The 26,958-nt window shown below is 46.4% G+C and overlaps 1 protein-coding gene across 3 annotated transcripts in view; it reads right to left on the reverse strand.

Annotated features, from left to right (window-relative positions):
* The window catches only part of LOC307152224 (beta/gamma crystallin domain-containing protein 3), a 57,103-nt gene that overhangs the window by 2,430 nt on the left and 27,715 nt on the right, over positions 1-26,958 (reverse strand). For all 3 annotated transcript variants that reach the window (XM_079860662.1, XM_079860661.1, XM_079860663.1), the window contains exons 12-20: positions 23,410-23,539; positions 23,068-23,177; positions 22,020-22,146; positions 21,075-21,107; positions 11,198-11,425; positions 10,979-11,106; positions 10,777-10,900; positions 3,097-3,255; positions 2,094-2,253 (exon numbers count right to left, since the gene is read on the reverse strand). In XM_079860662.1, coding sequence (XP_079716788.1) covers positions 2,094-2,253; positions 3,097-3,255; positions 10,777-10,900; positions 10,979-11,106; positions 11,198-11,425; positions 21,075-21,107; positions 22,020-22,146; positions 23,068-23,177; positions 23,410-23,539 — 1,199 coding nt within the window. The remainder of the gene's footprint in view (positions 1-2,093; positions 2,254-3,096; positions 3,256-10,776; positions 10,901-10,978; positions 11,107-11,197; positions 11,426-21,074; positions 21,108-22,019; positions 22,147-23,067; positions 23,178-23,409; positions 23,540-26,958) is intronic.

Here is a 26,958-nt window from a genome sequence, read left to right on the forward strand (position 1 = left end):
GGTCTAACACCTCAAACACACACACACCTCTGAGGTCTAACACCACACACACACACACACACACACACACACACACACACACACCTCTGAGGTCTAACACCTCACACACACACACACACACCTCTGAGGTCTAACACCTCACACACACACACCTCTGAGGTCTAACACCTCACACACACACACACACCTCTGAGGTCTAACACCTCACACACACACACACACCTCTGAGGTCTAACACCTCTCACACACACACACACACACACACACACACACACACACACACCTCTGAGGTCTAACACCTCACACACACACACATACCTCTGAGGTCTAACACCTCTCTCACACACACACCTCTGAGGTCTAACACCTCACACACACACACACACACCTCTGAGGTCTAACACCTCTCTCACATACACACCTCTGAGGTCTAACACCTCACACACACACACACACCTCTGAGGTCTAACACCTCTCTCACACACACACACACCTCTGAGGTCTAACACCTCTCACACACACACACACACACACACACACACACACACACACACCTCTGAGGTCTAACACCTCACACACACACACATACCTCTGAGGTCTAACACCTCTCTCACACACACACCTCTGAGGTCTAACACCTCACACACACACACACATACCTCTGAGGTCTAACACCTCTCTCACATACACACCTCTGAGGTCTAACACCTCACACACACACACACACCTCTGAGGTCTAACACCTCTCTCACACACACACACACCTCTGAGGTCTAACACCTCTCTCACACACACACACACACACACACCTCTGAGGTCTAACACCTCTCTCACACACACCTCTGAGGTCTAACACCTCACACACACACACACACACACACACCTCTGAGGTCTAACACCTCACACACACACACACACACACACACCTCTGAGGTCTAACACCTCTCACACACACACACACACACACACACACACACACACACACACACACCTCTGAGGTCTAACACCTCACACACACACACATACCTCTGAGGTCTAACACCTCTCTCACACACACACCTCTGAGGTCTAACACCTCACACACACACACACACACCTCTGAGGTCTAACACCTCTCTCACATACACACCTCTGAGGTCTAACACCTCACACACACACACACACACACCTCTGAGGTCTAACACCTCTCTCACACACACACACACCTCTGAGGTCTAACACCTCTCTCACACACACACACACACACACACCTCTGAGGTCTAACACCTCTCTCACACACACACACACACACCTCTGAGGTCTAACACCTCTCACACACACACACACACACACACACACACACACACACCTCTGAGGTCTAACACCTCTCACACACACACACACACACCTCTGAGGTCTAACACCTCTCACACACACACACCTCTGAGGTCTAACACCTCTCACACACACACACACACACACACACACCTCTGAGGTCTAACACCTCACACACACACACACACACACACACCTCTGAGGTCTAACACCTCTCTCACACACACACACACACACACCTCTGAGGTCTAACACCTCTCACACACACACACACACACACACACACCTCTGAGGTCTAACACCTCTCACACACACACCTCTGAGGTCTAACACCTCTCACACACACACACACACACACACACACACACCTCTGAGGTCTAACACCTTTCACACACACACACCTCTGAGGTCTAACACCTCTCACACACACACACACACACACACACACACACACACACCTCTGAGGTCTAACACCTCTCACACACACACACACACACACACACCTCTGAGGTCTAACACCTCTCACACACACACACACACACACACACACCTCTGAGGTCTAACACCTCTCACACACACACACACACACACACCTCTGAGGTCTAACACCTCTCACACACACACACACACACACACACACCTCTGAGGTCTAACACCTTTCACACACACACACCTCTGAGGTCTAACACCTCTCACACACACACACACACACACACACACACACACACACCTCTGAGGTCTAACACCTCTCACACACACACACACACACACACACACACCTCTGAGGTCTAACACCAGGCTGTGGTTTAGATGTGAGCAGATTCTCCCGTCCTCGCTGAGACTCCAGCGCTGGTTCACACGCCCATGTTCTTCCCATAATGCCACTCTGGCTCCGGCGCAGGCCTTGGCCCCGATCACACACAGACAGCCGCGCAGCGCCTGCACGCACACACACACACACACACAACGACTGAATCACTGTGAACCGTCAATGGAGAGTCTCTGAGGTTCAGCACTCCTGCTTCTGACACACAACATCACATGACTGTAAAACTCGGTTTCTGAAAACTATGAAAAAAAATGAAATAAAGATATTCAGTCTTGTTCTCGATCAGCTGTCAGTCAAACTGTGCTTGAACACTTCCCTGTTTTAATCTCTAGCGGACCCTCACTTTCTCTCTGAGCGTACCAGGAACACAATGGTAACACTTTACACTTAGGTTCATTAGTTAACATGAACTAAGAATGAACAATAGTTTTACAGCATTTATTAATCTTAATTCATCTTAATTTCAACATTTAGTAATACATTATTAAAATCAAAGGCTGTATTTGTTAACATTAGTTAATGCACAGTGAACTAACATTAAAGGTTACATATTATGCCCCTTTTCACCAGATGTAATATAAATCTATGGAGTCCCAGAATGTGTGTCTGAAATTTCAGCTCAAAATACCAGATCATTTATTATAGCTTGTCAAATTTGCCCCATTTTGGGTGTGAAGAAAAATGAGCCGTTTTTGTGTGTGTCCCTTTAAATGCAAATGAGCTGCAGCTCCGCCTCCGTTCAGAAGAGGGCGGAGTCTTTACACAAGCTTCAGAGACTCCAGGAATAACAAAACAGGCCAATCTCACTCATCAAAGCGTTACCAACGCAATTTCAACCGAGGGGGAACAAACTATCCAACTAATATCCAAGGAGACGGTTTGTGAAGTTCGGCTCATACTTTGGTTTAGAATGTCAGAAGAATATTCTCTGAACACGTGTGTGTTGGACTGACCGTGTTCTTCAGGAGGCCGTCGGTGAAGGTCCAGCGCTGTGTGTCCAGAGAGCGGTCAGCGGGACACAGGGAGAGTTTGGCTGGGAAAGAGCCGCCTTTGCTCTCGCTGGTCAGAACTGAATCCAGAGCTCGACTCCGCACATGAACCAACACTTTCGGCTGAGGAGATTTAAACCCAGACATGAAGACATGAAGACATTTGCTTACCTCAAAGCTTCGGTGCTTTAGACAACCGATTCACTGCCAAACTACAAGTCTAGCACACTGATTAAAGCAAACAGAAACACTAGAATCACGTGCAGACTCGTAATAATGACACACACACACACACTCCTTACAAATAATGTTGTTTAGGGCAAAAATCCTAATTGCCCGTTATTTTCATTAATTCAAACAATTGATATTAAAGTACTTTAAAGGGTTAGTTCTCCCAAAAATTAAAACTCTGTCAGTAATTACTCTCCCTCATGTTGTTCCAACGCTGTCAGACTGTCGTTCATCTTCGGAACACAAATTAAGATATTTTTGATGAGATCTAAGAGCTGTCTCACTCCTTCATAGGCTTCTATTTAATTATGCCGGCCCAGAAAAGTTAGTAAAAACATTGTTAAAATAGTCCAAGTGTCTACAGTGGCTCAACCTTAAGTTTATCAAGCGACGAGAATACTTTTTGTGCGCAAAAAAACACAAAAATAACAACTTTATTTAACTCTTCATGTTCCTCAGTGTTTCTCTGAGTGAGTTCACGAGACGCATGCGCCAGAACTGAGACGAGGACGCCAATGGGTCTCGATATTTAAAATGGTTCTAAAGTCAAGTCAAGTATATTTGTATAGCGCTTTTCACAATACAGATTGTATCAAAGCAGCTTCACAGTATTAAATTAAAATAATACAACAAGGTTTGTTTCTAGTGGAATTTATTGATTGATAAAATTAAAATTAAATATCCCCAAAATATCCCCAACTGAGCAAGCCAAAGGCAACAGTGGCAAGGAACCGAAAAACTCCATAAGGACCTAATGGAGAAAAAAAAACCTTGGGAGAACCCGGGCTCAGTCGGGGGCCAGTTCTCCTCTGGCGTTTATGAACTAGAGACCGGATTTAACTGTAAGATTAAAAATATTATATAAATGCCTGGCTGAAGAGATGCGTCTTTAATCTAGTTTTAAACTGGGAGAGCGAGTCTGAGCAACGGACAGTATCAGGAAGGCTATTCCAGAGTTTTGGAGCTAAATGTGAAAATGCTCTCCCTCCTTTGGTGGATCTGGATATCCTAGGAATGACCAAAAGCCTCGAATTTAGTGATCTTAAAGAGCGCGATGGATTATAGGGCGATAGAAGATCCGTTAAATAGACTGGAGCTAAGCCGTTTAGGGCTTTATAAGTCAGTAGCAATACCTTGTAGTTAATACGGGACTTTATAGGTAACCAGTGTAGAGATGATAAAATTGGTGTTATATGATCATATTTTCTTGATCTAGTAAGAACTCTAGCGGCGGCATTTTGGACTAACTGTAGCTTGTTTATTGAGGATGCAGGACAACCAGCTAATAAAGCATTACAGTAATCTAGTCTCGAGGTCATGAATGCACAAACTAACTTTTCTGCATCAGAAACAGATAGCATATTACGTAGCTTAGCAATGTTTCTAAGGTGGAAAAAGGCTGTTTTTGTAACATGAAATATGATTTTCAAAAGACAGGTTGCAATCTAGTATAACACCCAGGTCTTTTACTGTAGAGGATAAAGTAACAGGACATCCTACTATGTTAAAGTTGTATTGTGAGAGGTGTTGTGGGCGGTTTTTTTAACCGATAAGTATTACCTCTGTCTTGTCTGGATTTAATAAAAGAAAATTGCGCATCATCCAATCTTTTATATCTTTAACACACTCTGTCAATTGGGATAATTTAGCGTTTTCATCCGGCCGTGATGAAATTTGAGTGTCATCAGCATAACAATGGAAACTAATTCCATGTTTCCTTATAATATTTCCAAGTGGCAGCATATATATTGAGAATAGCAGAGGGCCTAACACAGATCCCTGCGGCACTCCATAGTTTACTGGAGTTATGATCGATTTTTCTCCATTTAAATAGACAAAATGGTATCGGTCAGATAAGTATGATCTGAACCAGCTTAATGCTTGTCCTTGAACACCAGTATAATTTTGTAGTCGATCTAAGAGTATTGTGTGATCTATAGTATCGAACGCAGCACTAAGATCAAGTAAAACTAGTATTGAGATACAGCCTTGGTCAGAAACTAAAAGTAAATCATTTGTGATTTTAACGAGCGCAGTTTCAGTGCTATGATGCGGTCTGAATCCAGACTGAAACTTTTCATAATGTCATTTTCTTGCAAGAAAGAGCCCAGTTGAGCGGACACAACTTTTTCTAATATTTTAGACATAAATGGAAGATTTGAAATGGGTCTATAATTTGCTAGGTTATTATGATCTAATTGTGGTTTCTTAATGAGTGATTTTATAACTGCCAATTTAAATGTTCTTGGAACATGACCTAAAGATAAAGATGAGTTAATAATATTGAGGAGAGGCTCTTCCACTATAGGTAACACTTCTTTCAGTAGTTTAGTTGGTATAGGATCTAATAAACATGTTGTTGTTTTAGATGAAGTGATAAGTTTATTTAACTCTTTTTGTTCTATAGTTGTAAAACACTGTAATTGTTCTTGCGGGGTGATAATTGAGGCTGAATTATAAGGCGCGATTGAAGATTGAACGTTTACAATTGTGGTTCTGATGCTTTCTATTTTCTCAGTGAAGAAGTTCATGAAATCATTACTACTAAACTGTAACGGGATATTTTGTTCAGGTGACGCTTGTTTATTTGTTAGTCTAGCCATGGTGTTAAATAAAAACCTAGGATTGTTATGGTTATTTTCTATTAGATTGCGGAGGTGCTCAGCCCTGGCCACTTTTAGGGTCTTTTTATAACGTGACATACTGTCTTTCCACACGATTCTAAAGACCTCTAATTTAGTTTGTTTCCATTTACGCTCTAAATTACGGGGTTCTCTCTTTAGAACATGCGTAGTATTGTTGTACCATGGTGCTTTAATTTTCTCTCTGACATTTTTTTATTTAATGGGTGCAACAATATCCAATGTTCTTGAGAGAATGGTGCTCATAGTGCTAGTTAGTTCTTCTAGTTCATCTGTTTGTTTGGGTTCACTGAGCAGCTGAGACAGATGAGAAGCAATTTGAGAAATTATCTATGGTGGATGGAAGGATTGTTCTGCCTAATCGATAACGCGGCGCAGCATGATATATTACAGGGGTACGTAATATGCAAGTTACCATGTAATGGTCAGTAACATCATCGCTTTGTGGAATGATATCTATATCGGTTGGATCGGTTCCATATGATATAATTAAATCGAGTGTATGTTAAGACGATGAGTGGGACCAGTGACGTTTTGCTTGACCCCAAAGGAGTTTAATAAATCTGTAAACGCAGCCCCTAACGCATCATTTGAATTATCTACGTGTATGTTAAAATCTCCAACAATTAATGCTTTATCGACATTAACCAATAGATCTGAGAGAAAATCTGCAAACTCTTTTAGGAAATCAGCGTAAGGCCCAGGCGGTCTATATATGGTAGCCAAAGCTAAAGATAATAGGGATTTTTTTCTTACATCTGAGAGCGTAACATTTAGTACAAGTACTTCAAACGAATTAAACTTGTCACCTGTTTTCTGGGTAACATTAAGAATATCTCTATAGATTGTTGCAACACCACTGCCACGACCAATCAGACGGGGCTCATGCTTATAACAGTATCCTGGTGGAGTAGACTCATTAAGACAGAAATAATCATTTGGTTTAAGCCAGGTTTCAGTAAGGCAATGTACATCTAAACTATTATCTGTGACTATTTCATTTACAATAACTGCCTTAGGTGTGAGTGATCTAATGTTTAGAAGACCTAGCTTTAGAAATTGTTTTTGTTCACTAATAGTGAGATTTTCTGTTTTAATAACAATTAGATTGTTCCTAGATCCTGCAGTAGATTTATTATTTGATCTCACTAAACGAGGAATAGACACAGTTTCTATGCAATGTTCTACACTAGTATTTATATCAATTAAGTTGGTGCAGCAGAGACTGTAATTTGGACTTTTGGTTACTAGTCAAACGGTATTTAACGTCTTGGAGATGTTATCAGACAGAAGATCTGCTCCGATTCTACTTGGGTGTAAGCCATCAGCACGGTAAAGCCTAGGACGCTCCCAAAACAGATTCCAATTATTTACAAAGAGCAGTTTCTGCTCATTGCACCATGACATTAACCATTCATTTAGCGCAAATAATCTACTGAACTTTTCATGCCCTTGTCGGTATGTGGGAAGCGGTCCTGACACAATAATCGTTATTTCAGGCGATGTGCTGCGTACCGTCTCGATCAGGCTCCTGAAGTCTTTCTTCAGAACCTCCGTCTGCCGCAGCCTGATATCGTTCACTCCCGCGTGCAACACGACGGCTCTGACACGCTCGTCACCGTTCAAGATCTCGGGTACCCGCGCAGCGACATCAAGAACACGAGCACCAGGAAAGCAGTGAGTGCGCACCTTACTTTTACCTAATGTAGCGTGGACGTTGCCGGACGATGGAATCGCCGATGATCACAGCATCGCGTTCCGTTTCGCAAAGAGGGGAGATTCTGGGTGGAGATCTCTAAAACCGGGAAGGGCGGAGAGGTTCTTGCTCTGGTCCTGGCCCGCGTCTTCCGCTGCGGAACCACCCAGGCTTCGTGGCTTCGAGAAACGCACGGAGTAGACGAGGTCGGGATCAGCGGATTACTAATGTTAGTCACTGATTTGTGTGCATCGGCGCGTGATGTTTCAAGAGCTAAACGCCGGTCTCTCATCGACGCATCGGCGCGTGCTGTTTCAAGAGCTAAACGCCGGTCTCTCAGCTTGGCTTGTCTCTCTAAAAGGTCGCGGATCTGCTTCTCTACAGCTTCCAGCTCAGACTGCACCGGGTGCAGCTCGAATGTGTCCTCACCTGCACCAAAAGGTAGACAACATACATCTGATATATTCGCCATTTTAACAGATGGACAGTAAGTTAGCAACGACGCTACCAGTGATGCTATCAATAATAATACTAATTTATGACTGAAGTCTTGGATATAATCCGTCTTTTTAGTGGTACGGGTGTAATGTAGACGCACGATAGGCGAGAAAATGTTCGTTTGTAAGTGAGTGTAGAGAAGACGCACTCAGCCGTGATCCACAGGTGAAAACCGGTGTTGGATCACTAATCGGCTTGAGACGCGTCTGCTCAACAGTCCGCTCAACAGTCCGCGTTGTGCGCAGCAGTGCTTCTCATTGAGGAAAAGTAGAAAATGTTCGTTGTAAGTGAGTTTAAAGAGAAAAATCACGGATTATGAATCAAATCGATGGAGCTCCAAACACAAACAACGCGTTCAGACACGACGCATGCGCAGATCAACCGCAGATCAATAAAGTGTGCATTTCCGAATCGTGAGAAACCAACGAGAAAACGTAAAAGTGCCTGACCAATGAATGGCTTACCTTTCACACTTTCCCATCCAATGATGGTGAGCGTCCTCTCCTCAGTTCTGGCGCATGCGTCTCGTGAACTCACTCAGAGAAACACACGGAGGAACATGAAGAGTTGAATAAAGTCGTTATTTTTGTATTTTTTGTGCACAAAAAGTATTCTCGTCGCTTGATAAACTTAAGGTTGAGCCACTGTAGTCACTCTGACTATTTTAACGATGTCCTACTAACTTTTCTGGACCAGCAGAATGAAGTTACCGAGCAGCCTATGGAGGAGTTAGACAGCTCTCAGATCTCATCAAAAATATCTCATCTGTGTTCTGAAGATGAACGAGAGTCTTGGTGTTTTGACAATTTAGAGCCACCGAATCACGAATATTCACGAATACGCGTGCGTATGCGAAACGCATGCGAAAATTTCGGACTTCAGTGTGCAAGGACCTTAACCCTTTATATGGAACTATATATCGTTCTAATATTGTATATAGTCCTATTGTTTGTCATTTGCATCTTTGTTCTTATTTCACTTTATCTCATTATTTTACCTTTATATTATATTTATACGTTCACTATTAAAAATAAGGTTTTGGTCATATTGATCACACCTACTTTGGTCTAAATGATCTGTCATTCATTTTTCTTTTATGCTTTATTCCCTTATAGGGCTCTTTTTTTTAAAATAAGGAAATTCGTTTGGCTGTACTGCTCAGTAACTAAACTAGTCTTAAAGCCAGTATGAACAAAAACCGTGACGCGATCATATGATGTTTTTGTCATATCGCCCACCATCACATCACATCACGTCAGTTCAGCCGAGCTCTGCAATCTCTGAAAAACTCCCGTTCTAATAATAAAATGTGTATACTGCTAAATCAATCAGTCATTTACATTGTGTTTACACTGTTAGTTATGATGAGAGCGTTCGTGAGCGGATTTCTTCTGCGCCATCGTAACCAATCACTGACGTTAATGCAGTGGCCAATCACTGTTCACGGTGTAAATATGGTGCAAACCTAGCCTGGCTCCGCCCTCTTAAGTACTTCCGCTCAATTTTCATTTTCCTTCAGTACGTCGTCTGGGTTTGCGGTATATTCGCCAGTCCAATCAGCGAACAGAGGGAGTGGCTGAGAACGACGACGTGTATGTCGTGCGCTAGTCTGAGTTGTAGGGTTACTACATGACCAAACGTTAGCGATTGGTTATGGCAGATCCAGAGTGGCTCTGGGCAGATCCCATAGTTTTAAACTTCAACAGAGTTCCCGCCTTCAAGGAAGTTAACGCTTGTCAATGGAGATTGGCCAGAGTCTCTGTACAAATGAAATGTACGAGAGTCTGGTAGGACCAGGCTAGTGTAAACCCAGATCCATACAGAACCTATTGTAGGATTGAAAATGAACAAAGACATTTGCTTTCCTGTTTTCCACCCCCTCTTTCTACCACAAGGACCATTTGGAGTTCCCAAAGGCACCGAGGGGCTGATAGTGATCAAGGCCTGAAGGCAGACATGTGTGTACTTTGGGGGTCGATGAATTGTCACACCTTTAGTACAATGGGGGAAGTTGTAATTATCTGATTGGTCAGTTTGAACGTCTCACATTTGGGTTTTAGTCACATGGTCACGGAAGGGATAAAATAAGATTGTAACTGTGGCTCTGTCTCTTTAATGATCTAGCTCTCTTCTTATTCTCTCTCTCTCTCTCTGGTAACATTTTACATATATGCTGGGTAAGATGATCAATGGTATAAGTTATCTCATACATCTATTTTGTAACTATTTTAAGTGTAATCATAACCACATTTTGTCATTAAACCTTTTCAATTACAAATAATGTGCTAACTAGTTTTGATTTGGTATTGACTTGGAAGTGCTACCTACTGCAATACAATATCATCACTCTCTATAGCAACGCTCTCCCACAAATATTAAGCTCTTGTAACTGCGCTTATTTCCGTCGTTGGTATAAGTAGCAGTGGGTGGAATAGACAAGAAATGTACAGTTTTTGCTAATAACGTTTCTTTAGTCATTCGGCAGTCTTGCAGACTGAACCCCTGCAGGAAATCCACCCTTACACTGTAATTGTCATTTTTCACGATTAGTTAATTGTGATTCTTTTTTGAACTGACCTGTTTGAGAGGCTTCAGCGACCCGATGGTCTCCCAGCCGCTCAGATCGCCCCACACCGGATATTCTCCAGGCTGCACGAGCATCTGGCGGCCCTTGAAACGAGCGTATTCATACGCGACCCACCTGTGAGACAACAGCGTGTTCGTCACCCTGACTGAGAGCATTATTAACAGGAACAGCGAGTAGTGAAGGAGCTCTTACAGGCCGCTGGTGACTCTCACAGACTGGCTGAAGAAGTGGCTCAAGCTCTCCACATCTGAGAAACACGTTTCTTCAAGGCCCTCAAAACCGCTGAGAGAAAACAGACTCACGGACGGCTCCGTGAAACTCTGAACCCAGAAACACATACCAATGTCACGGGAGGCATGTTTATTTCTTGTGTCTACTGTAATATGGTGGTGTTTGCTGTCATCGACTCACGTATGGAATGGGCTTTAAAGACTTGATGGCGCTCGATAAACAGCCACAGGAAGTGAGGTCAGGGTAAAGCCCCTCCCCCAGGATATACTGGTTCCCAGAATATCCCTCCTCATCGAACAGCAGCCAGTTTCCTCGGATCACCCTGAAGGACGTGAAGCCTGTTACGCCACAGTCACTCTCAAACTCGCGGCTCTCTCCGCTGTACCGTGTCTGGCTGTAGGCTCGTAGCTGCACTCGAGAGAGAAACACGTTAGCGGCGCTCAGAGAGAAACACGTTAGCGGCGCTCAGAGAGAAACACGCTAGCGGCGTTCAGAGAGAAACACAAGACGTCAGCGGCGCTCAGAGAGAAACACGTTAGCGGCACTCGAGAGAGAAACACGTTAGCGGCGCTCAGAGAGAAACACGTTAGCGGCGCTCAGAGAGAAACACGCTAGCGGCGCTCAGAGAGAAACACGCTAGCGGCGCTCAGAGAGAAACACGCTAGCGGCGCTCAGAGAGAAACACGCTAGCGGCGTTCAGAGAGAAACACGCCTAGCGGCGATCAGAGAGAAACACGTTAGCGGCGCTCAGAGAGAAACACGTTAGCGGCGCTCAGAGAGAAACACGTTAGCGGCGCTCAGAGAGAAACACGCTAGCGGCGCTCAGAGAGAAACACGCTAGCGGCGCTCAGAGAGAAACACGCTAGCGGCGTTCAGAGAGAAACACGCTAGCGGCGCTCAGAGAGAAACACGCTAGCGGCGCTCAGAGAGAAACACGTTAGCGGCGCTCAGAGAGAAACACGTTAGCGGCGCTCAGAGAGAAACACAAGACGTTAGCGGCGCTCAGAGAGAAACATAAGACGTTAGCGGCACTCAGAGAGAAACACGTTAGCGGCGCTCAGAGAGAAACACGTTAGCGGCGCTCAGAGAGAAACATGTTTGCGGCGCTCAGAGAGAAACACGTTAGCGGCGCTCAGAGAGAAACACGTAAGCGGCGCTCAGAGAGAAACACGTTAGCGGCGCTCAGAGAGAAACACGTTAGCGGCGCTCAGAGAGAAACACGTTAGCGGCGCTCAGAGAGAAACACGTTAGCTGCGCTCAGAGAGAAACACGTTAGCGGCGCTCAGAGAGAAACACGTTTTCTGCGCTCAGAGAGAAACAAGTAAGCGGCGCTCAGAGAGAAACACGTTAGCGGCGCTCAGAGAGAAACACGTTTGCGGCGCTCAGAGAGAAACACGTAAGCGGCGCTCAGAGAGAAACACGTAAGCGGCGCTCAGAGAGAAACACGTTAGCGGCGCTCAGAGAGAAACACGTTAGCGGCGCTCAGAGAGAAACACGTAAGCGGCGCTCAGAGAGAAACACGTTAGCGGCGCTCAGAGAGAAACACGTTAGCGGCGCTCAGAGAGAAACACGCTAGCGGCGCTCAGAGAGAAACACGCTAGCAGCGCTCAGAGAGAAACACGTAAGCGGCGCTCAGAGAGAAACACGCTAGCGGCGTTCAGAGAGAAACACGCCTAGCGGCGATCAGAGAGAAACACGCTAGCGGCGCTCAGAGAGAAACACGCTAGCGGCGCTCAGAGAGAAACATGTTTGGCGCTCAGAGAGAAACACGTTAGCGGCGCTCAGAGAGAAACACGTTAGCGGCGCTCAGAGAGAAACACGTTAGCGGCGCTCAGAGAGAAACACGTAAGCGGCGCTCAGAGAGAAACACGTTAGCTGCGCTCAGAGAGAAACACGTTAGCGGCGCTCAGAGAGAAACACGTAAGCGGCGCTCAGAGAGAAACACAAGACGTTAGCGGCGCTCAGAGAGAAACACGTTAGCGGCGCTCAGAGAGAAACACGTTAGCGGCGCTCAGAGAGAAACACGTTAGCGGCGCTCAGAGAGAAACACGTTAGCGGCGCTCAGAGAGAAACACGTTAGCGGCGCTCAGAGAGAAACACGTAAGCGGCGCTCAGAGAGAAACACGTTAGCGGCGCTCAGAGAGAAACACATTAGCTGCGCTCAGAGAGAAACACGTTAGTGGCGCTCAGAGAGAAACATGTTTGGCGCTCAGAGAGAAACACGTTAGCGGCGCTCAGAGAGAAACACGTTAGCGGCGCTCAGAGAGAAACACGTAAGCGGCGCTCAGAGAGAAACACGTTAGCGGCGCTCAGAGAGAAACACGTAAGCGGCGCTCAGAGAGAAACACGTTAGCGGCGCTCAGAGAGAAACACGTTAGCGGCGCTCAGAGAGAAACACGTTAGCGGCGCTCAGAGAGAAACACGTAAGCGGCGCTCAGAGAGAAACACATTAGCGGCGCTCAGAGAGAAACACGTAAGCGGCGCTCAGAGAGAAACACGTTAGCGGCGCTCAGAGAGAAACACGTAAGCGGCGCTCAGAGAGAAACACGTTAGCGGCGCTCAGAGAGAAACCCATTAGCGGCGCTCAGAGAGAAACACATTAGCGGCGCTCAGAGAGAAACACGTAAGCGGCGCTCAGAGAGAAACACGTTAGCGGCGCTCAGAGAGAAACACGTTAGCGGCGCTCAGAGAGAAACACGTTAGCGGCGCTCAGAGAGAAACACGTTAGCGGCGCTCAGAGAGAAACACGTAAGCGGCGCTCAGAGAGAAACACATTAGCTGCGCTCAGAGAGAAACACGTTAGCGGCGCTCAGAGAGAAACACGTAAGCGGCGCTCAGAGAGAAACAAATTAGCGGCGCTCAGAGAGAAACACGTAAGCGGCACTCAGAGAGAAACACATTAGCTGCGCTCAGAGAGAAACACGTTAGCGGCGCTCAGAGAGAAACATGTTTGGCGCTCAGAGAGAAACACGTTAGCGGCGCTCAGAGAGAAACACGTTAGCGGCGCTCAGAGAGAAACACGTAAGCGGCGCTCAGAGAGAAACACGTTAGCGGCGCTCAGAGAGAAACACGTTAGCGGCGCTCAGAGAGAAACACGTTAGCGGCGCTCAGAGAGAAACAAATTAGCGGCGCTCAGAGAGAAACACGTTAGCGGCGCTCAGAGAGAAACACATTAGCTGCGCTCAGAGAGAAACACGTTAGCGGCGCTCAGAGAGAAACATGTTTGGCGCTCAGAGAGAAACACGTTAGCGGCGCTCAGAGAGAAACACGTTAGCGGCGCTCAGAGAGAAACAAATTAGCGGCGCTCAGAGAGAAACACGTTAGCGGCGCTCAGAGAGAAACACATTAGCTGCGCTCAGAGAGAAACACGTTAGCGGCGCTCAGAGAGAAACATGTTTGGCGCTCAGAGAGAAACACGTTAGCGGCGCTCAGAGAGAAACACGTTAGCGGCGCTCAGAGAGAAACACGTAAGCGGCGCTCAGAGAGAAACACGTTAGCGGCGCTCAGAGAGAAACACGTTAGCGGCGCTCAGAGAGAAACACGTTAGCGGCGCTCAGAGAGAAACACGTTAGCGGCGCTCAGAGAGAAACACGTAAGCGGCGCTCAGAGAGAAACACATTAGCGGCGCTCAGAGAGAAACACGTAAGCGGCGCTCAGAGAGAAACACGTAAGCGGCGCTCAGAGAGAAACACGTTAGCGGCGCTCAGAGAGAAACACGTAAGCGGCGCTCAGAGAGAAACACGTTAGCGGCGCTCAGAGAGAAACACATTAGCGGCGCTCAGAGAGAAACACGTAAGCGGCGCTCAGAGAGAAACACGTTAGCGGCGCTCAGAGAGAAACACGTTAGCGGCGCTCAGAGAGAAACACGTTAGCGGCGCTCAGAGAGAAACACGTTAGCGGCGCTCAGAGAGAAACACGTAAGCGGCGCTCAGAGAGAAACACATTAGCTGCGCTCAGAGAGAAACACGTTAGCGGCGCTCAGAGAGAAACACGTAAGCGGCGCTCAGAGAGAAACAAATTAGCGGCGCTCAGAGAGAAACACGTAAGCGGCGCTCAGAGAGAAACACATTAGCTGCGCTCAGAGAGAAACACGTTAGCGGCGCTCAGAGAGAAACATGTTTGGCGCTCAGAGAGAAACACGTTAGCGGCGCTCAGAGAGAAACACGTTAGCGGCGCTCAGAGAGAAACAAATTAGCGGCGCTCAGAGAGAAACACGTTAGCGGCGCTCAGAGAGAAACACATTAGCTGCGCTCAGAGAGAAACACGTTAGCGGCGCTCAGAGAGAAACATGTTTGGCGCTCAGAGAGAAACACGTTAGCGGCGCTCAGAGAGAAACACGTTAGCGGCGCTCAGAGAGAAACAAATTAGCGGCGCTCAGAGAGAAACACGTTAGCGGCGCTCAGAGAGAAACACATTAGCTGCGCTCAGAGAGAAACACGTTAGCGGCGCTCAGAGAGAAACATGTTTGGCGCTCAGAGAGAAACACGTTAGCGGCGCTCAGAGAGAAACACGTTAGCGGCGCTCAGAGAGAAACACGTAAGCGGCGCTCAGAGAGAAACACGTTAGCGGCGCTCAGAGAGAAACACGTTAGCGGCGCTCAGAGAGAAACACGTTAGCGGCGCTCAGAGAGAAACACGTTAGCGGCGCTCAGAGAGAAACACGTAAGCGGCGCTCAGAGAGAAACACATTAGCGGCGCTCAGAGAGAAACACGTAAGCGGCGCTCAGAGAGAAACACGTTAGCGGCGCTCAGAGAGAAACACGTTAGCGGCGCTCAGAGAGAAACACGTTAGCGGAGCTCAGAGAGAAACACGTTAGCGGCGCTCAGAGAGAAACACGTTAGCGGCGCTCAGAGAGAAACACGTTAGCGGCGCTCAGAGAGAAACACGTAAGCGGCGCTCAGAGAGAAACACGTTAGCGGCGCTCAGAGAGAAACACGTAAGCGGCGCTCAGAGAGAAACACGTTAGCGGCGCTCAGAGAGAAACACGTTAGCGGCGCTCAGAGAGAAACACATTAGCGGCGCTCAGAGAGAAACACGTAAGCGGCGCTCAGAGAGAAACACGTTAGCGGCGCTCAGAGAGAAACACGTTAGCGGCGCTCAGAGAGAAACACGTTAGCGGCGCTCAGAGAGAAACACATTAGCGGCGCTCAGAGAGAAACACGTAAGCGGCGCTCAGAGAGAAACACATTAGCGGCGCTCAGAGAGAAACACGTAAGCGGCGCTCAGAGAGAAACACGTTAGCGGCGCTCAGAGAGAAACACGTTAGCGGCGCTCAGAGAGAAACACGTAAGCGGCGCTCAGAGAGAAACACATTAGCTGCGCTCAGAGAGAAACACGTTAGCGGCGCTCAGAGAGAAACACGTTAGCGGCGCTCAGAGAGAAACACGTAAGCGGCGCTCAGAGAGAAACGCGTAAGCGGCGCTCAGAGAGAAACAAATTAGCGGCGCTCAGAGAGAAACACGTAAGCGGCGTTCAGAGAGAAACACGTAAGCGGCGCTCAGAGAGAAACACGTAAGCGGCGCTCAGAGAGAAACACGTTAGCGGCGCTCAGAGAGAAACACGTAAGCGGCGCTCAGAGAGAAACACATTAGCGGCGCTCAGAGAGAAACACGTTAGCGGCGCTCAGAGAGAAACACGTAAGCGGCGCTCAGAGAGAAACACGTTAGCGGCGCTCAGAGAGAAACACGTTAGCGGCGCTCAGAGAGAAACACGTAAGCGGCGCTCAGAGAGAAACACGCTAGCGGCGCTCAGAGAGAAACACGTTAGCGGCGCTCAGAGAGAAACACGTTAGCGGCGCTCAGAGAGAAACACGTTAGCGGCGCTCAGAGAGAAACACGTAAGCGGCGCTCAGAGAGAAACACGTTAGCGGCGCTCAGAGAGAAACATGTTAGCGGCGCTCAGAGAGAAACACGTAAGCTGCGCTCAGAGAGAAACACGTAAGCTGCGCTCAGAGAGAAACACGTAAGCGGCGCTCAGAGAGAAACACGTTAGCGGCGCTCAGAGAGAAACATGTTAGCGGCGCTCAGAGAGAAACACGTAAGCTGCGCTCAGAGAGAAACACGTAAGCGGCGCTCAGAGAGAAACACGTTAGCGGCGCTCAGAGAGAAACACGTTAGCGGCGCTCAGAGAGAAACACGTTAGCGGCGCTCAGAGAGAAACACGTAAGCGGCGCTCAGAGAGAAACACATTAGCGGCGCTCAGAGAGAAACAGGTTAGCGGCGCTCAGAGAGAAACACATTAGCGGCGCTCAGAGAGAAACAGGTTAGCGGCGCTCAGAGAGAAACACGTAAGCGGCGCTCAGAGAGAAACACGTTAGCGGCGCTCAGAGAGAAACACGTAAGCTGCGCTCAGAGAGAAACACGTTAGCGGCGCTCAGAGAGAAACATGTTAGCGGCGCTCAGAGAGAAACACGTAAGCTGCGCTCAGAGAGAAACACGTAAGCGGCGCTCAGAGAGAAACACGTTAGCGGCGCTCAGAGAGAAACAGGTTAGCGGCGCTCAGAGAGAAACACGTAAGCGGCGCTCAGAGAGAAACACGTAAGCGGCGCTCAGAGAGAAACACATTAGCGGCGCTCAGAGAGAAACACGTTAGCGGCGCTCAGAGAGAAACACGTAAGCGGCGCTCAGAGAGAAACACGTTAGCGGCGCTCAGAGAGAAACAGGTTAGCGGCGCTCAGAGAGAAACACATTAGCGGCGCTCAGAGAGAAACACGTTAGCGGCGCTCAGAGAGAAACACGCTAGCGGCGCTCAGAGAGAAACACGCTAGCGGCGCTCAGAGAGAAACACGCTAGCGGCGCTCAGAGAGAAACGCGTAAGCGGCGCTCAGAGAGAAACACGCTAGCGGCGCTCAGAGAGAAACACGCTAGCGGCGCTCAGAGAGAAACACGTAAGCGGCGCTCAGAGAGAAACACATTAGCGGCGCTCAGAGAGAAACACGTTAGCGGCGCTCAGAGAGAAACACGTAAGCGGCGCTCAGAGAGAAACACGTTAGCGGCGCTCAGAGAGAAACACGTAAGCGGCGCTCAGAGAGAAACACGTTAGCGGCGCTCAGAGAGAAACAGGTTAGCGGCGCTCAGAGAGAAACACGTAAGCGGCGCTCAGAGAGAAACACGTTAGCGGCGCTCAGAGAGAAACACGTAAGCTGCGCTCAGAGAGAAACACGTTAGCGGCGCTCAGAGAGAAACACGTTAGCGGCGCTCAGAGAGAAACACGTTAGCGGCGCTCAGAGAGAAACACGTTAGCGGCGCTCAGAGAGAAACACGTTAGCGGCGCTCAGAGAGAAACAGGTTAGCGGCGCTCAGAGAGAAACACGTAAGCGGCGCTCAGAGAGAAACACGTTAGCGGCGCTCAGAGAGAAACACGTAAGCGGCGCTCAGAGAGAAACACGTAAGCGGCGCTCAGAGAGAAACACGTAAGCGGCGCTCAGAGAGAAACAGGTTAGCGGCGCTCAGAGAGAAACACATTAGCGGCGCTCAGAGAGAAACACGTTAGCGGCGCTCAGAGAGAAACACGTAAGCGGCGCTCAGAGAGAAACACGTTAGCGGCGCTCAGAGAGAAACAGGTTAGCGGCGCTCAGAGAGAAACACATTAGCGGCGCTCAGAGAGAAACACGTTAGCGGCGCTCAGAGAGAAACACGCCTAGCGGCGCTCAGAGAGAAACACGTTAGCGGCGCTCAGAGAGAAACACGCTAGCGGCGCTCAGAGAGAAACACGCTAGCGGCGCTCAGAGAGAAACGCGTAAGCGGCGCTCAGAGAGAAACACGTAAGCGGCGCTCAGAGAGAAACACGTTAGCTGCGCTCAGAGAGAAACACGTTAGCGGCGCTCAGAGAGAAACACGTTAGCGGCGCTCAGAGAGAAACACGTAAGCGGCGCTCAGAGAGAAACACGTTAGCGGCGCTCAGAGAGAAACACGCTAGCGGCGCTCAGAGAGAAACACGTAAGCGGCGCTCAGAGAGAAACACGTAAGCGGCGCTCAGAGAGAAACACGTTAGCGGCGCTCAGAGAGAAACACGCTAGCGGCGCTCAGAGAGAAACGCGTAAGCGGCGCTCAGAGAGAAACACGTAAGCGGCGCTCAGAGAGAAACACGTTAGCTGCGCTCAGAGAGAAACACGTTAGCGGCGCTCAGAGAGAAACACGTTAGCGGCGCTCAGAGAGAAACACGTTAGCGGCGCTCAGAGAGAAACACGTAAGCGGCGCTCAGAGAGAAACACATTAGCGGCGCTCAGAGAGAAACAGGTTAGCGGCGCTCAGAGAGAAACACGTTAGCGGCGCTCAGAGAGAAACACGTTAGCGGCGCTCAGAGAGAAACACGTAAGCGGCGCTCAGAGAGAAACACGTTAGCGGCGCTCAGAGAGAAACACGCTAGCGGCGCTCAGAGAGAAACACGTAAGCGGCGCTCAGAGAGAAACACATAAGCGGCGCTCACAGAGAAACACGTTAGCGGCGCTCAGAGAGAAACACGTAAGCGGCGCTCAGAGAGAAACACGTTAGCGGCGCTCAGAGAGAAACACGCTAGCGGCGCTCAGAGAGAAACACGTAAGCGGCGCTCAGAGAGAAACACATTAGCGGCGCTCAGAGAGAAACACGTTAGCGGCGCTCAGAGAGAAACACGTTAGCGGCGCTCAGAGAGAAACACGTTAGCGGCGCTCAGAGAGAAACACGTTAGCGGCGCTCAGAGAGAAACACGTAAGCGGCGCTCAGAGAGAAACACGTAAGCGGCGCTCAGAGAGAAACACGTTAGCGGCGCTCAGAGAGAAACACGTTAGCGGCGCTCAGAGAGAAACACGTTAGCGGCGCTCAGAGAGAAACACGTTAGCGGCGCTCAGAGAGAAACACGTTAGCGGCGCTCAGAGAGAAACACGTTAGCGGCGCTCAGAGAGAAACACGTAAGCGGCGCTCAGAGAGAAACACGTTAGTGGCGCTCAGAGAGAAACACGTTAGCGGCGCTCAGAGAGAAACACGTTAGCGGCGCTCAGAGAGAAACACGTTAGCGGCGCTCGCTGGACTCATTACCGAGTCCCAATTCAGAGGCTGCATCCTTCTGCTTCCGCAATCAAACCGAGCGTTGTTAAATGTTTATTCAAATCACTGCGCTGTATTCTGCATTCTGACGAACGGCTGATTTAGGTCTGGGCTGCGATTCCCAAAAGCATTGTGAGCTAAGCTGATCGTTGGTGTCAAACGCATTGTCTCTCGTCGTCTGTTCAACTCAGCACTGTTGTCTTTCAGAGATATGGTCGTCGTAAGAGTGTGTTGTTTGCGTTCCCTTGCTTTTGGTTACCTACCAACACATAAGGAAAATATTCATGTAAAAAATATTTCCCATGTACACGCACGAGCACGAAAGTGTTTTCTGCCCTGAACACCGCGATGAGTTTAACAACACACGCAGCATAAATATATTAGTATTGAAATTTTACAGTCCTAACCCTACTATCAGATACAATTAGTGTGTGGTGTGGCGCAATGGATAAGACACATGCCTTTGGTGTGAGAGACCCGGGTTCGAATCCACTGTGAGACACCAATGTGTCCCTGAGCAAGACACTTAACCCCTAGTTGCTCCAGAGGCGTGCGACCTCTGACATATATAGCAATTGTAAGTCGCTTTGGATAAAAGCGTCAGCTAAATGAATAAATGTAAAATGTAAATGTAAAAATTATTAGTTTATTATTTTTTTATATTCAATTTTTTGTAATATCAAACTTTTGGTTAAGATTAAGCTTACAGTAGACTACTTTTTCATTACTTTAAATTTGTTCTGCCATGTCTGTGTAAATCAGTTGAGGCAGCAGACTAAAACTATTAGGTATTATGGATAGATTATACTTGTCTTGGTGGTCCTGGAATGGAAAAGTTTGGGAACCCCTGGTGTAGCCTGCGGAGAACAGCTGCCGTTCACGAGTGCCAGTACCATTTATACTGGACTTTTATGAAAGTTATATTCACCTGTCTGAAAACAGGGTTCATAACCTATGTAAAACTGTGCATGCAGTGACGCTTCGAGTGACGCAGCCTCTGAATATTGTTAGCAGCAAATGAAATGCAAACATACCAAAAACTGTGGATCCGCGATCCGAGACACTTCCTGTGGAGGAAAAGACATGCACCAATGAAAGTCTGTCATGCACCCTGTATCTACACACACTCTTCAGTTGAAGTGTGAAGTGAAGCTGTGTGTGTGTGTGTGTGTGTGTGTGTGTGTGTGTGTGTGTGTGTGTGTGTGCATGCGTGAGTGAGTGTAAGTGTGTGTGAGTGTGAGTATGTGCATGCTTGAGTGAGGGTGAGTGTGTGTATGTGTGTGTGTGTGTGTGTGTGCATGCATGAGTGAGTGAGTGAGTGAGTGAGTGAGTGAGTGAGTGAGTGAGTGAGTGAGTGAGTGAGTGAGTGTGTGTGTGTGTGTGTGTGTGTGTGAGTATGAGTGAGTGTGAGTGTGTGCATGCTTGAGTGAGGGTGAGTGTGTGTGTGTGTGTGTGTGTGTGTGTGTGTGTGTGCATGCATGAGTGAGTGAGTGAGTGAGTGAGTGTGTGTGTGTGTGTGTGTGTGTGTGTGTGTGTGTGAGTTGGAGTGTGAGTGTGTGAGTGTGTGTGTGTGTGTGAGTGTGAGTTGGAGTGTGAGTGTGTAAGTGTGTGAGTGTGAGTGTGCGCGTGTGTGTGTGTGTGTGTGTGTGTGTGTGTGAGTGTGAGTTGGAGTGTGAGTGTGTAAGTGTGTGAGTGTGTGTGTGTGTGTGTGTGTGTGTGTGTGTGTGTGTGTGTGTGTGTGTGTGTGTGTGTGTGTGTGTGTGTGTGAGTTGGAGTGTGAGTGTGTGAGTGTGAGTGTGTGTGTGTGTGTGTGTGTGAGTGTGAGTTGGAGTGTGAGTGTGTAAGTGTGTGAGTGTGAGTGTGCGCGTGTGTGTGTGTGTGTGTGTGTGTGTGTGTGTGTGTGTGTGTGTGTGTGAGTGTGAGTTGGAGTGTGAGTGTGTAAGTGTGTGAGTGTGTGTGTGTGTGTGTGTGTGTCTCACCCTGTGAACGGCCCGCAGGGACTGAGCTGAGCTCTGGCCGTCGCCCCACTGAAGCTGCCCGGGATACTGGCCTTTCTCCAGAACATACTGATGTCCAGTGAAACACCTGCCGCTGTACGCCACCCACCTGAAACACACACACACACACACACACATCAGACTCCTGCTGTCAGGAGCCCTTCACACCGAGGACCAGAACTTTAACTGTAACGACACAGAGAAACAATATGAGAGCAATCCTGCTTTAAAGAGCTTGTGCATTTAAAGCGACAGCGCTCTTAGAATAAACGTCTGCTGGAGTGGGATATACTCTACCAGTCAAAGGTTTTGGATCGGTAAGATTTTTAATGTTTTTAAAAGAAGTCTCTCCTGCTCACCAAGTAATAAACGCTCACCAAGGCTGCATTTATTTGATTAAAAATACAAAAAAACAGTAATATTGTGAAATATTATTCTGATTTAAATCATCTGTTTTCTATGTGAATATACAGTAAAGTGTCATTTATTCCTGAGATCAAAGCTGAACTTTCAGCATCATTACTCCAGTCTTCAGTGTCACATGAAACGTGGCTAAAAAATCCTGAAAAAATCCTCATATTAGAGTGATTTCTGAAGGATCATGTGACACTGAAGACTGGAGTAATGATGCTGAAAGTTCAGCTTTGATCACAGGAATAAATTACACTTTACTGTATATTCACATAGAGGTTTTACTCTCTCTCTTTTTTAGCGTTATTCCCGCTCATTTGCAGGGTCTGCTTCACACACTCATGATTCGGCACAGGTTTTACGTCGGATGCCCTTCCTGTCACAACCCAGCACAGAGAGTTCTGGCACAAGAAAACAGCTGTTTTACATTGGAATATTGTTTCACTGTTTTTACTGTATTTTTGTCTTGGTGAGAAGAGACTTCTGTTAAAAACATTAAAAATCTTCCCGACCGCAAGCGTTTGAGTGTTAGTGTAGTTCTCATTATAGTTCTAGTTCTCGGTGTGAGCAGGCCTTCGCTCTCTGTGGCTCTTATCGCAGTTCTGAAACGCTTCCTCACGCTCCGCTCTTCACACTGATGCTGTCGGACTCCTGCAGATCCGGGACGTCCACACACACCTCGGTTTCCTCATCACAGCTCTTCACACACACCACTGGCTCCAGGAAATCCTGAGGGAACGTGACGGGTCATTAGCAAACACAAGATCCCTGATAAGGTCGCTCACATTGAGGCATTTCAATTATCTTTTCTCATCCACTTTTTCTCATTTTTAATTCCATAATACTTAAACGTGAAACATGATCTTGAGCAACAATACTGTGGTGATGAACTAATGGACCTCTGAAGCATTTACACAAGCACAGGCCTGATGAAGGCCATGGAAACATCAGGAACACTCACAGTCTGAATGAAGCGCAGTGACTGGATCGTCAGCTCAGCTCCTCCGAACACTCGTGTACAGTCGCTGTATTCCCCCTCCTCCAGCACACACTGATGACCTCTGAACCCTTCACTGGAGAAGCACACCCATCTAACACACACACACACACACACACACTGAGTGTTTTTGACCAGCAGTGTGTTCATGTGACTGATGGAAACATCAGCTGCTGTGTAAAGATGGAAACACACAGTGGACGAGACGCATTTACATTCACACTGCCGGCTGTATACAGAACCTGTTATATTTTTCCATTAAATTAAATTATTAATGTATTATTAATGTGTTAATAACTCTGCACTAGGCTGAAAGATTGTGCATTTTCAGCAGAACGTTGTGCTGTTTGAATACCATCCGTTTCATGTAATAACACAGACTGGCCTTTCTCTGATTTCTCAGACACAGAACTTCATCCTCATCGACGTCACTTTACTCCTGCTTAAAATCAACACTCACTGTTTTAGAGTCTAGAGCTGAACGCCACGCGACCCGTGTGTGACGAGAGCAAACATGAACATGTCTGAACGTATCATTCCTCACACACACACACACACAAATACTAACACACATATACTCACACACACACTCACTCATATACTCACACACACACACACACACACACACTAACACACATATACTCACACACACACACACACACACACACACACACTAACACACATATACTCACACACACTCACTCATATACTCACACACACACACACTCACTCATATACTCACACACACACACACACTCACTCATATACTCACACACACACTCACTCATATACTCACACACACACACACACACACACACACACTAACACACATATACTCACACACACTCACTCATATACTCACACACACACACACACACACACACAAATACTAACACTCACATACTCACACACACACACACACACTCACTCATATACTCACACACACACAAATACTAACACATATATACTCACACACACTCACTCATATACTCTCACACACAAATACTAACACACATATACTCACACACACTCATATACTCAAACGCTCATATACTCACACACTAATATATTCACATGCTCATATACGCACACACACATAAATACTAACACACATATACTCACACACTCATATACTCACACACACACACATAAATACTAACACACATATACTCACACTCATATACTCACACACACATAAATACTAACACACATATACTCACACTCATATACTCACACACACACAAATACTAACACACATATACTCACACACACACATAAATACTAACACACATATACTCACACACACTCACTCATATACTCAAACGCTCATACTCACACACACACATATACTCACACACTCATATACTCACACACACACACATAAATACTAACACACATATACTCACACACTCATATACTCACACACTAATATATTCACATGCTCATATACGCACACACACATAAATACTAACACACATATACTCACACACTCATATACTCACACACACACACATAAATACTAACACACATATACTCACACTCATATACTCACACACACACACATAAATACTAACACACATATACTCACACTCATATACTCACACACACACAAATACTAACACACATATACTCACACACACACATAAATACTAACACACATATACTCACACACACTCACTCATATACTCAAACGCTCATACTCACACACACACATATACTCACACACTCATATACTCACACACACACACATAAATACTAACACACATATACTCACACTCATATACTCACACGCTCATATACTTACACACACACACATAAATACTAACACACATATACTCACACTCATATACTCACACGCTCATATACTTACACACACACACACACACATAAATACTAACACACATATACTCACACACTCATATACTCACACACACACACATAAATACTAACACACATATACTCACACACACACTCACTCATATACTCACACACACACACACACACACACACAAATACTAACACACATATACTCACACACACACACATAAATACTAACACACATATACTCACACACTCATATACTCACACACACACACACAAATACTAACACACATATACTCACACACACACTCACTCATATACTCTCACACACACACACACACACACACACAAATACTAACACACATATACTCACACACACACTCACTCATATACTCACACACACACACACACAAATACTAACACTCATATACTCACACACACACACACACACTCACTCATATACTCACACACACACAAATACTAACACATATATACTCACACACACTCACTCATATACTCTCACACACAAATACTAACACACATATACTCACACACACTCATATACTCAAACGCTCATATACTCACACACTAATATATTCACATGCTCATATACGCACACACACATAAATACTAACACACATATACTCACACACTCATATACTCACACACACACACATAAATACTAACACACATATACTCACACTCATATACTCACACACACACACATAAATACTAACACACATATACTCACACTCATATACTCACACACACAAATACTAACACACATATACTCACACACACACATAAATACTAACACACATATACTCACACACACTCACTCATATACTCAAACGCTCATACTCACACACACACACATATACTCACACACTCATATACTCACACACACACACATAAATACTAACACACATATACTCACACTCATATACTCACACACACACACACACATAAATACTAACACACATATACTCACACACTCATATACTCACACACACACACATAAATACTAACACACATATACTCACACACTCATATACTCACACACACACACATAAATACTAACACACATATACTCACACACTCATATACTCACACACACACACATAAATACTAACACACATATACTCACACTCATATACTCACACACACACATAAATACTAACACACATATACTCACACTCATATACTCACACGCTCATATACTTACACACACACACACACACATAAATACTAACACACATATACTCACACACTCATATACTCACACACACACATAAATACTAACACACATATACTCACACTCATATACTCACACGCTCATATACTTACACACACACACATAAAAGCTAACACACATATACTCACACACACTCACTCATATACTCAAACGCTCATATACTCACACGCTAATATACTCACACACACGCACAAATACTAACACACATACTCACACGCTCATATACTCACACACACACACACACACATAAATACTAACACACATATACTCACACACACTCACTCATATACTCAAACGCTCATATACTCACACGCTAATATACTCACACACACACACAAATACTAACACACATATACTCACACGCTAATATACTCTCACACACACACACAGAAATACTAACACACATAGGGCCCTATTTTAACGATCTGAAACGCAAG

This window comes from Squalius cephalus (genome assembly GCF_949319135.1).
Source record: "Squalius cephalus genome assembly, chromosome: 24".
NCBI lineage: Eukaryota > Metazoa > Chordata > Actinopteri > Cypriniformes > Leuciscidae > Squalius > Squalius cephalus.